At 45.1% G+C, this 12,523-nt stretch overlaps 1 protein-coding gene across 1 annotated transcript in view; it reads left to right on the forward strand.

The window, feature by feature from the left end:
- Window positions 1–10,196, forward strand: part of TMC3 (transmembrane channel like 3) — a gene marked incomplete at its 3' end in the record, with an annotated part of 44,325 nt that extends 34,129 nt beyond the window's left edge. Inside the window, exons 18-22 of the mRNA XM_082649559.1 lie at window positions 800–925; window positions 1,549–1,638; window positions 3,752–3,789; window positions 5,458–5,707; window positions 9,377–10,196. Coding sequence (XP_082505685.1) covers window positions 800–925; window positions 1,549–1,638; window positions 3,752–3,789; window positions 5,458–5,707; window positions 9,377–10,196 — 1,324 coding nt within the window. The remainder of the gene's footprint in view (window positions 1–799; window positions 926–1,548; window positions 1,639–3,751; window positions 3,790–5,457; window positions 5,708–9,376) is intronic.
- Between the last annotated feature and the right edge of the window lie 2,327 nt (window positions 10,197–12,523).

The following is a 12,523-nucleotide window of genomic DNA, read 5'->3' on the forward strand; positions in this document are numbered from 1 at the left end:
CACAGGCTCAGCGGCCATGGCTCACGGGCTCAGCCGCTCCATGGTACGTGGGATCTTCCCGGACCGGGGCACGAACCCGTGTCCCCTGCAGTGGCAGGCGGACTCCCAACCACTGCGCCATCAGGGAAGACCTGGACTATGGTTTTTATTTGAGATGCCGTGAGATTGGATAAGACTGAAGTTTTTTTTTAAATTTTTTTTGTGTGTGTGATACGCGGGCCTCTCACTGCTGTGGCCCCTCCCGTTGCGGAGCACAGGCTCCGGACGCGCAGGCTCAGCGGCCATGGCTCACGGGCCCAGCCGCTCTGCGGCATGTGGGATCTTCCCAGACCGGGGCACGAACCCGTGTACCCTGCATCGGCAGGCGGACTCTCAACCACTGCGCCACCAGGGAAGCCCTCCATGTCACTTTCGATTCTACATTATCTAGCTGCATCAAGACAGAAGTCACTTCAATTATCTTCACCTAGCATCTGCTTTAAGTCAGTTTTGATACAACGTATATGTAACATTTAGAGTCTATCTTTGTATACATTACACACACACACACACACACACACACCATGTAGTTACTGACCCCATCTTCAAACCTACATGTTAATTAAACGGCTACTTCAGATGAAATCGTTTCAGGAATGTTATGTATCTTTCACATTCATCAGATACTTGACTTTAGCTTTGAAACTGACTTTGAGGATTGGACTCTAGCTAGCTAGCCTTTTTTCTTTTTTTTTCATGGCTTGCAGGATCCTTCTGCCAAAAGCAATATAATCTGGAATTATGGTTTTCTTTCTCACAGCGGACAAGAGAAGATTTATGACATCGTGTCAGAAACGATTGAGAAGGATTTTCCCGCGTGGTTTGGCTCTGTGGTTGGGTACATCAGTAGCCCTGTGGTTATCCTGCCAGCTGTGCTGCTTCTTTTGTGAGTACTTTCCTGCCTGCTTTGGGGGGACTTCTGCGTGTTTGGCCAAGAAGAAAGCACTGCTTTCCAATAATTGTATAAATTCAGTGAGTTCATTCAAAAGTCACTTACGGAGCCGGATGATCTGAGCAGGGCTGCTGAATGACACGGGCCAGGGAGGTAGAGCATGACTGATTCGTCAACAGCATTTCGGCGATCGCTGTGGCCATGATCATGGGGTTGAATGTGATTATCATTATCTTATTTTCCAGCAGTTTAATCTCAACATGGAATTTTACAGTGCAGCTAACTTGCGTCTGTTTTAACTTAAAGGGGAAATAACATCAAGTAGTTGATCCAATACCCCTACCACGATACACTGTAACACGCCTCTCCTGTCTTCACTCCTTCCTTACGGCTGTCCTCCATGCAGAATTCCAGGTCAATGGAGGTCGCTTTGAAAATCAGGAGAGAGAAAAGGAAAGCAGCTCCTTCCCAGCACTTGCCAGCCTGAAAACTCACTGATACCTTTTGTCCTCAGGGGGTGGTGGGGCGGTCAGTGGGTAGCCCACATCGGGCCGGGAACACAGAAGCCCGACCAGGGGGATGACGTACGCTCACCGCTCTGTGCTCTTCTGCCCTAGCATGCTCATCTATTATCTTCAGAGCATCGCAAGATCCTTAAAGCTCAGCAACCACCAGCTCAGAACGCAGATCCAAAACGCAAGTATTACGTAACCTTTGCTACCGTGAATGGGCATCAACCATCTGACTGATTTCCCTGGCCAGGGAATACCAGTGAGGTCACATTTGCAAATTACTGGGACTCTTGGCCACGTGCTAGAGTGCAAGGCCACCCCTCCCCGGCCAGGAGCTCCCAGGGCTCTTTCTAAGAATACCCAGGCCCTCAATTGCCAGAATGAGCCTCCTCTCCTAGAGGCCTCGCTCATGCCCTCAGCACTTCAGCTCCCCCTCCTGTGGCCACCAAGCTTGCAATGTACTGGGCTTTACTGCTGGCTGCACTGACGGGGCGGGGAGAAAGGATCCCTCCCTAATCCCATGTCGAGTTGGACATCTGAGCCCAAAGACACTGTTTGGACCCAAAGACCCACCCTTTTCATATCTTTTAAATTCTGGTTGTCATTACGGTAAGTCCCCTTACGTACGAACAAGTTCCGCTCCGAGAGCGCAATCGTAAGTCCAATTTGTTCCTAAGTCCAACAAAGTTCACCTAGGTTCCCAGCTAACACAATCAGCTACATAGTACTGTACTGTAACAGGTTTATAATACTTTTCACACAAATAATATATAGAAAAAACCCACAAAAAATAAAGAAAACATTTTGACTCTTACAGTGCAGTACCTTGAAAAGTACAGTAGTAAAGTACAACAGCTGGCATCCACGGGCTGGCATCGAGTGAACAGGCAAGAAGAGTTACTGGAGGAGGGAGAGGAGGTGGGAGATGGTAGAGCTGAAGGATCGTCAGCAACAGGAGACGGAGGGCGAGTTGCGATGTCACTCACGCCTGACACTGATGGAACGCACTTTCACATCTTTGAAAGTTCATAACTTGAAGGTTCATATGTGGGGGACTTACTATACCTTCTCTCCCATCTGGGGCTCAAACCATAGATCTCAGAACAGTCAGAGGGAAACCAACACTCCCCCATCCTTCCACAGTTTCTCCTCCTCTGCACACCCCAGGTGCTCCCCCAGGGCCAGGACTGGGGCGAGGCAAGCGAGGCACCAGGCTGCCAAACTTAGAGGCACACTCTCAGGGTCACACCGACCCTGCATTCCCACAGCCCCAAGAGTGAGCACCTCCTTAAATTTGACCCCTGGATACCTCACTTGCTTCACCCAGCCCCAGAACCCCACGCAAAAAACTTCCACCTTTCTCCGTTTAAAAAAAAACAACTCTCACAAATATCAACTCATGTAAAGAAACACCAACTCATTTTATATATAGTCAAATAAGAAATGCATCTAGGAACTTCCCTGGCAGTCCAGTGGTTAAGACTCTGTGCTTCCACTGCAGGGGGCCCAGGTTTGATCCCTGGTCGGGGAACTAAGATCCCACATGCCACATGTCATGACCACAAAAAAAAAAAAAAAAAGAAGGAAATGCATGTGGAGTTGCAAAGGGCATTTTTATGGAAACACACATCTCCCATGTGGTTGATCCATATTTTCTCTTTTGTGTCTCAGCCAAACCGTGCTTAGCAGAATCTCAACACGGTCTATCAAAGAGCTGCCCCTAAAAATGAAACTTGCCGGGGATAAAACTTCAGCTCTCAGGTGTCAGCGTTTATTCATTCAAGTAACAGGCTTAGGACCAGAGCACACTGTCCCCAGGTGATGGCAGTAGCTCAGCCATGGCCCAAAGGATTAGCAGTGATACCTACATCATTCCCCAGCCCCACCCCCAAGAATAGTACAGCAAGTCCCCTACACACGAACTTCAAGTTGAGAGCTTTCAAAGATGCGAACATGCCCCTGTATGCCAGCTGTTGTACTGTACTACTGCACTTTTCAAGGTACTGTACTATAAGATTAGAAATGTTTTCTTTACTTTTTGTTTTTTTTAATGTATTATTTGTGTGTGTTTGTTTGTTTTTGTGCATTATTTTATAATAGTATTATAAACCTATTCCAATACAGTACTATATAGCCCATTGTGTTCGTTGGGGACCTAGGCTAACTTTGTTGGACTTACAAACAAATTGGACTCACAAACGCCCTCTCGGAATGGAACCCGTTCATATGTAGGGGACTTAACTGTATTTGTTACTCCTTCCTGTAAATCCAAAACAAACATATGGTTATCATTTATATTTTAGGCAAGATCTGAAGATAAGAAAAAGGTTGCCCAAATGGTAGAAGGTAAGTACAAACAAAAATTCCCGATGTCTCAGTTGGTGAGCATTTTAAAAAAAACAGCAGTTTAAGGTTCATCACAAATAAACATTCCTGCTCAACTGTGGTTTTCACAATTAACTAGACACAATAAAAATCTAGGGATATAAATGTTGGTTTATATCTGTAATTTTTACATCAGACCCAGACCTGTGAATAACCCCAAAACACATCTGAAATCACAAGGAAGTATTGAAGTAGGAGAGAAAAAGAAGCACAGAAATCTGAAGAAAACCCATAAGAACATCTTGGCCTTATTCACTTTTGTGTACTTCCTCTCAATGGCCCATTTTTTCCTTGCAAGCCCCCCTCCCCAGTTCTCTGCCCCTTAGGTCATGTTCTCTCTGTCCCTGCCTGCAGAGTAATACCAGGTGGGCAGGTCCAGCCATGAAAACAGATTCCCTAGTATGAAATCCAAACCCAACGGGCACACTTCTTCCCATCTTTCCCAGCAGCACCTGGACACACTTGTTCCCATCTGGGCTCATTGAGGGAAAAGGAAAGAGCCTCCCGGTAGAAAGAATGATCATACAAGGAGCACAAGTCTGGTGTGGGCTGAAGGGAGGGGAAAGTGGGCAGGTGCAGCTCAAAGGAAACATGTCTGCCACTTGGAGCCACTAATAAGATCAGTGGGCAACGGCAAAATGGCATACGTAGTCCATACTCTTCCTCAGAAAATAAACAAAAATGAGACCCAAAAAGGCTTTGCGGACCAACTCCTTTGTCTGCTTCAATGCAGAGCTAAGTGGGAGGGATGTGTTTCCTTCCAAGAAAATGCCTGAGTAAGAGTCATGAGGCCTAAGGGTTGTGTTTGCTCCATCCACTTCCTCAGAGAGCCAGCCTACAGATAAAAACTGCTATGGAAAGTGACATGTGTACACTGCTATATTTAAAATAGATAAGCAACAAAGACCTACTGGATAGCACAGGGAACTCTGCTCAGTGTTCTGTAACGACCTAAATGGGAAAAGGATTTGAAAAAGAATAGATACATGTACATGCGTAACTGAATCACTGTGCTGTACACCTGAAACTAACACAGCACTGTTAATCAACTATATTCCAGTATCAAATAAAAAATTTAAAAAAACCGCTATGGAAAGAGACTGCAGCTCATGTTATAAAATTCCACTGTAATTATCAAATATTATTTGCCAATGAAGCATAATTAAGTTTAGTTCAGGTTGCCTTCAAAAACTAGGAACTTTCTCAGGATAACAATATTGTCATCTAATGTCTTTCAAGCCCAAGACCACACTTTTTTTCAGAATGCTCTGTGAACTGTTTCCAAAAAATCATAATTATCATCTAAGCTTCATCGTATCCATTGTATAGATAAAGAACCAGAGCCCCAAAGCTGGTGAATAATCCACTTTGCTCATGGGGGCATCAGATGGTGCATGTGTAAAGCCTCGGGGTTCATCTGATTCCTCCTACGCTCCCTTCCAGCTCCAACTCTCAGTGAAGAAATGATTTGAATTACGAAATGTTTGTCACCCATGGGGTCAGGAGTATCTGCAAGTGCACACAACTGTTTGTGGACCCACCTGTTGGAAGTCAGGACACTTGCAGCGAAACCAACCTGAGCGTGTCCCCCCTCAGCTTGTCTTCCCCTCACCCTCTCTCTTCCTGCAGCCCGCATCCAAACCCAAGACGACAGCACCAAGAGGTTTCCAAAGGACAGCGATTTCGGCAGCCAGCTGTCCTCGGCTCACTCGGCGACACCTCAAAACAATGGCAATGTGGTCAATTTCGACTCATCGAGCAGCATGAGTAGCAGAGTGGAGACCATCACCCAGCCCATGCCCCCGAGTCCCCAGCCAGGACCCCGCAATCCCAGCTTGCCTCTTCCTGGCATCTCCAGATCCGGGCACAACTCTACCAGGTGAGTTAACTGCAGCTCGGCAGGAAATCTGCCTCCTGGGTAATACTTACCAGTGATGGTCCAGAGCCATAAAGAGCAGGATAAAAAGCCATTAGGGAAGCTGAAATGTTAGGGACAGCAACGGATAAGGAAGGATTAGGTGATGAGGAGAAGCAGGAGACCAGAGCATTATTTTCCCATCGAGAAGAACACAGGTCTCTCAGAGCAGAGGAGACTGTCCTCGTCATCCAGACCTGATGGAGCGTTTTAGAAGGATAAAAATTCGTTCTTATTTTTGTTGTGTTTATTTCCAAATAGAAAATAAAGTTATAGTTCAGTTTTTGTGCATCAAACAAAACAAAACAAAACAAAAAAACCATGAGGGCTTCAAAGGCCCTAACAGGTTCAGGAAGTGAGAGCCATTAAATTCCATTTCTTCCCGAAGGCCACAAGGCCATTTCTGCCTGTTGACATCTGCTGTTGAGAAGAAATCAGGGGACAAAGTTTGTCAAACAGGACAAATTCTTCCTCCTCGGCCTTCTGCCATATAACCTATAAGCAAACCTTCCTGCCAACCTAGGGTATTTATTTCTATCGCCTAAGAAAAGAAAATGCCTTAAAAAAATTTTTTTTTCCATTGGGGACCTGGTTTAATGAATAGAGGGATTAATTGTAATTAGAATATTATTGTTTGCTTGTCAATGGCAACAACACTCTAACTCAAAAAAGTCCAAATTAGCATAATCCAAACACGTTTGTATTGTAAAGAATTCTCTAGTATTAAATCAACAAACTTTCATTGAGAATCAACTCTATTGCACTCTCTGGGATGGATACTACAGATTAATCAGAAACATCTCTGCCTCCAAGAGTTGAAAGTATAGTGAGAGAAGGATGTAGTTAAATATTAGATAATGTGAGCAATGCTATGCTTCTGTGATAAACAGTATGTTTTCAGAGGACAAGGGGGATTGAGATAAAGTCTACATGGAGAATGCATCAATATTTCTTAGGAGAAATTATATTGGACTTGGACCTTAAAAACTAAGTAAGAGCTCACCGAATGGAGAAGAGTCAAGAATGTACCATAGGGCTTCCCTGGTGACGCAGTGGTTGAGAGTCCGCCTGCCGATGCAGGGGACACGGGTTCGTGCCCCGGTCCGGGAAGATCCCACGTGCCGCGGAGCGGCTGGGTCCGTGAGCCATGGCCGCTGAGCCTGTGCGTCCAGAGCCTCTGCTCCGCAACGGGAGAGGCCACAACAGTGAGAGGCCCGCGTACCGCAAAAAAAAAAAAAAAAAAAAAAAAAAAGAATGTACCATAGTGTTGAGTAATAAACTGGTATCAACGAAAAGCCGTTTTTTAAAATTAAGACTTAAAAAAAACAATTCCTGTATTTCTGGGATAAACGACACTTGGTCACAGTGTACCATTCTTTTTATTTATTAAGAAAGAAACTAGAATATGTTCCAGAGCGTTCTTGGTTGGTAATAGACAGTATTGTCTAAGCCATATACCAGTTTTTTTTTAAAAAGTTTGCAGTTCTTGGTCAATTAAATCCCTCTATTAAAAGGAGACAATGACATGTGTCATAAAAAAAAAAACAAAAAAAGTGGTTACTCTGTGAGATGATGAGTGTGTGAATTAGCTTGACTGTGGTAATCATTTCACAATGGATACATATATTAAATCAAGTTGTACACATTAAACATATGCAGTTTTAATCTGTCAGTTATACTTCAATAAAGATGGGGAGGAAAAGGTCAATTACTATTCCACTGTCTAGATATGCTATGACTTATTTAACCAATCTCCATTTAATATTTTTTGGGGGGATATAGAAAGAATGTTATAAAGAAAACACAAAAAATTTAAAAATTAAAAACCAAAAAGAAAAAATAAGAATGTACCATAGTGGAGAATAAGCATGAACAAAGGTATGACGTTATGAAGAAGTGAGGCATCTTCGGGAAATGACTGCAGAAAAGGGAGCCTGGAGGGAAGCCAGAGATGATGCTGGAAAGAAGTGTAATACAGACCACTAAGGCCTTTGAGTCTCTCTGGAGTTGGGACTTTATCTCTTCTTTTTTTTTTTTTATTGAAGTATAGTTGATTTACACAGCAGTGTTAGTTTCAAGTGTACAGCACAGTGATTCAGTTATATAAACATGTATATACATATATATTCTTTTGCATATTCTTTTCCATTATAGGTTATTACGAGATACTGAATATATCAATAGTTCCCTGTACTATACAGTAGGACGTTGTTGTTTAAATTTTTTTTTATCTTTTATTTTTTCACTCCAGACTGGCTATATTATCGGCAAGATCTTTTATATTTTAGTTCCAGGCTGGCCAAGTTATGGGCAAGATCACTTCTGCATTTGTATGGGTCAATTATTTCAGTTGTACCTACACATAAGAAAGCAGTAGAGCCCTGCGTTCTTTTCAGGGAGGTAGGACATCTAGAAGGATGCACTGACCCTAACTTACATGGAGAATTATATCTGATCTGAATGTAACACAGTGAAAGCAATACAGGTAATATATAGGAGAGTTGTTTGGCAGGGATAAGGGGTGAGGTTGTTTTGTTTGTAAAAGCAATGACTAAATGAACAAAGAATTCAAAATCTTGCTATATTAGGAGTTGTCTTCATGTATCTATTGGGCTTTGGTACGGAGGAGAGATTCCAATAGTCCTGGATAGGTGTCGACTGAAAAAAAAATGCACAACCTAAAATTTGAGAATTATGTTTTATTTGGTGGACTTACTGAGGACTATGACCTGGGACACAGCCTCTCAGATGGTTCTGAAGGACCGTTCCAAAGAAGGAGCTAGGAGATACAGCAGTTTTTGCTGAAAAAAAACCCACGTGGTTGAACATCAAAGCCTTACTGCTAATCACAAAAAGACAGACATTTCAAGTTAATGATTTTAGTGCTTTTCTATCTTCTAGGGAAATATGCAAGAGTCTGAGCTCATTGAAGTTATTTCTTTGATACACATCTTAACTATCTAGGGCCAGTATCTTGTTTTTCTCCATCCTGAATTCCCCGTAGGGGGCACCGTCACGGCAGCCGCAGTGACCGATGGCTTTACATCCTTTGTTCTCTGAAATGACAGGTGACATTCTTTGTCTACATAGGCTATGGGGAGGAAGTGTCCAAGAACCTGGACGGCTGCATGGCAGAGATAGTGAGGGGCAGTGTTCCCAGCGTGTGCTCCACAGTTCTTAGGCCCACTATATGCTCCTGGACAAAAGGAGGTCTCCATGATGAAATACACCAGCACAACGCTTTGCCCTCCATGGAGATTCACGGTGCACATCATTACGTTAAGGGTTCTGAAAATTCCAGCAGTAAAGAAATCTATTTAACCCAATTCCCCGAAGCCTCCTGTGCATGCAACCCACTGGACACCCATTAGGAAATTTTTTTTTTTTGTCCTCGCTGCACGGCATGGGGGATCTTAGTTCCCCTAGCAGGGATCATACCCGTGCCCCCTGCAGTGGAAGCACAGAGTCCTAACCACTGGACCAGTGGGAAATTCCCCACTGGACACCCAGTAACATTTCAGAACAAGTTTCAGTGGAAATGCAGAGAACTGCTGTTCTAGCTCGCAGTGCTGGGACAGCATAGGGGTCTGTGAGCAGCAACGCTGCAGGTGTTTAACCACCTCTGTCTTTCAGGTACCCACGTGGTCTGTGTGCAAGCACAAGTGATCTTTACAGGAAGAGACCCTGCACACCTGGAATGTTTACAAAGCGCATCGAAGACGTTCACTCAGAGCCTCTTTTCCGAAAAGACCTTCAGCAAATCGACCATGGATCAAGGGTCTCAGCTTTGGTGCCACGGGGTCATAGGTCCCGTGCCCCCAGATACTATATGGTTAATGAACGTGACCCTCACCAAGAAAACCATTCAACTTTCTGGCCAGAAAGACGTTTCAAGGTAGACATCTTTGGGGATGCTGTGGAGATGTACCCCAGGAACATGCATCAGTGTATTCCCTGGGCCTCTCCACAGCTCAGTGAAGAAGAGGAGGAGATGCAGAGGAGAAAAATGAGCAGACGGGCTTTCTACCCACGCTCCCTGACCGACCTCCACGGGGCTCCTCATTTTTATGTTGGCAAAAGTTTAGAAAGTCAGGCCCTGACTCCTGAGCTCCAGAGACGGACACATTACAAATCTTGGAATGATGGCATTGAGGGGCAGCTTGACCGGCCGATGTATGTGCATAAAAAGCCACGCTACCGGAATTTCCAACCCCCCCAGCACGCTCTGAAGCCCAGAGTCAAGGCCAAGTTCGAGCCATCCGTCACAGAATCTGATTCCATGTCGGCAGCATCCAGCAGTGACCAGCAGAACAGCAGCACCGACCAGTGTCTCCAGGTCACCCGCAGCCAGCCCAAGTTTCCGAGGTCTGCGGGCCAGTTTGGCAGGAGGAAGGCCATGTCTAGGCAGGAGCTGACCACAGATCTGAATGACCTGATTTGTTCAAATGTCTAGGGCCTTCTCCTGGCGTCCCATTCATAGAGATCAGAGGCCTATTGGAATGCCGTGTAGTGTGACAAGTGTATGGTCCCTCCCCTTCTGGGAAGAGAGACAAACACACCCAGTAGGTGAGATCAGTGGGGCATATCCAGGCGTGTGGCCTGCCGGCTGCGGCCCTGAGACCCACAGGGCTATGGCCCCCTAATCTACAACAACCATATACAAGTGTGCGGGTCTGTTTCCAGGGGGTCTCTTTGGGTCCAGCCACTTTAGGCCATCATTTCAAAAAACCTCAGTCCTTGACCTCCATTCAGGGTGACCCCAAATCACAGGCAAGCCAGACAGCTGATCCAATTACAGAAGACTCACCCCACGTGTCTGCCCTTGTCCTGAATCTTAGGAGTGGCCTGTTCGTATTGCAATGTTCTCTTTCAGGGTACAAAACTCAGTCCTCCCTGATAAACACCCCAAGATGAGGTGGCTGCCCTTAAAGATTTCACAGCGCTTAATTACTTAATTATTTCATATCAATAATCAGTTTAGTAATGACCAGAGTTACTAAAATTTACTGAGCGCTTACCATACTGTTTACCCAACTACCTATCTGTATTCATTAGTCAGGACACCTGGGTTGGAGGTAACAAAATCCCCAGGGTTTACTGGTTCCTTTAACTGGGAGGGTTGAGCATCAAACTGGCTTCAGGCTCGGTTGGACCCGGGTGTCAAACATCTTCAGCATTCTCTCTTTCACCTTTCAACTCTATGTCTGTTTGTTGACCTTGTTTTTCCTACTGCTGACCGGCTTCCTCCACGTGGTAGGTGGAGAAGGAATGCACAGCCACAGAAAATTCCAGGTTGATGGCATCCAGCCGGTGAGCCCCAGGGAAGGAACAGAGCTGTCCCTCCCCACTTGCCGTTATCTTCACCTTTATGGTCAATGCCTCTTTCACTGGCATATGCGGGGGTTTGGCAGCCATGAGCGTTCCGTGGTTAACCGGACGTGTACCCCTATTCCTATTTCCATGGTAACTTTTCGCTTTAAATTGTGTCTTTTAAGTTTTCCGTCTCCTCCAACAGACGGTGAGTGCCTTTGGGAGAGGAATGGTGTTTATTCATTTCTGCAGCCCCGGTACCTGACAGATAACAGATATTGTACTTGCTTTCTCTTGCTGCATAACAAACTTAGTGGCTTACAACAACACTCATTTATCATCTCAGTTTCCATGGCTTAGCTGGGTGCTCTGCTCAGCGTCTCAATCGAGGTGTCGGCCAGAGCTGACATCTCATCTGAGGCTAGGGTGTCACCTTCCAAGCTCATGTGCCTATTGGCAGAATTCATTTCCTTGAGGTTGTAAGACTGAGGCCCTCTGCTCCCAGAGGCTGCCCACATTTCCCTCCCACATGGCCCTCTCCATAACATGTCTCCTTGCATCTTCAAGGCCAGCAAGAGAGGGGTTCCTGAGCTTTGAATCTCTTTCTCCCGGCAAGATGTGGACTCTGTTTTAAAGGACTCACCTGATTAGGTCAGGCCCACCCAGAATAATCTCCTTTTGATTAATTCAGAGTTAATTGGTCAGAGACCTTAATTACATCTTCTAAATAACTTCACCTTTACCATATAACAGAACCTAATCATGGGAGTGAAATCTTATCAGATTCACAAGTTCAAACACACTCCACAGGAGATTTTATAGGAAATGTACACCAAGAGCAGGAATCCTGGGGGCCATCTCAGAATGCTGCCTATCCTAGGTACTTAATAAACATTAGTTGCATGTGAACGGATGGATGAATAAATAAATGGAGCGTCCTAATGAGTGAATCACGAATGACATGGTAACGGGATTATCTTCCAAGATCTACTGCTAATTCTAACCCCAAAGAAAAATCCAGTATATGTAATGCCATTTAAAAGTAGACGCAGATGAACACTCCTCCCCAAATTCATAAAAAAGTGTGCAGTATTTTCCAGTTGCTTGACAGTGCTTAATTACTTCATGTCATGACCTCCTGACCATGACAGATCCAGGAGGTTGTGCCTTGTTCAAGATGAAATGGTCTACATGCCACGGGAACGTCCTTTTGTAATACAGGTGCCCACAGGAGTTCCACGATGAGGGTATGCTCTTCTACATGCTTAGTCTGGGGCTGCTAGCCAAGAGCTCCCTGGGACATTGAAACATATTTTGGAAAAGCCTGGCCCTGCCTCCAGGCACCCGCAGGAGTACTTGTGTCTGTGTGAGAGCAGAGAGGATTCCATTAGGATTAGGGGACCAGCAGGCGCCGCAGCATTCCTAAGAAAACACGCGCTTTGCCAATACTTCTCCAGAGCTGCAGATACG

Source organism: Grampus griseus (assembly GCF_964374135.1).
Source record: "Grampus griseus genome assembly, chromosome: 2".
NCBI classification, from domain to species: domain Eukaryota; kingdom Metazoa; phylum Chordata; class Mammalia; order Artiodactyla; family Delphinidae; genus Grampus; species Grampus griseus.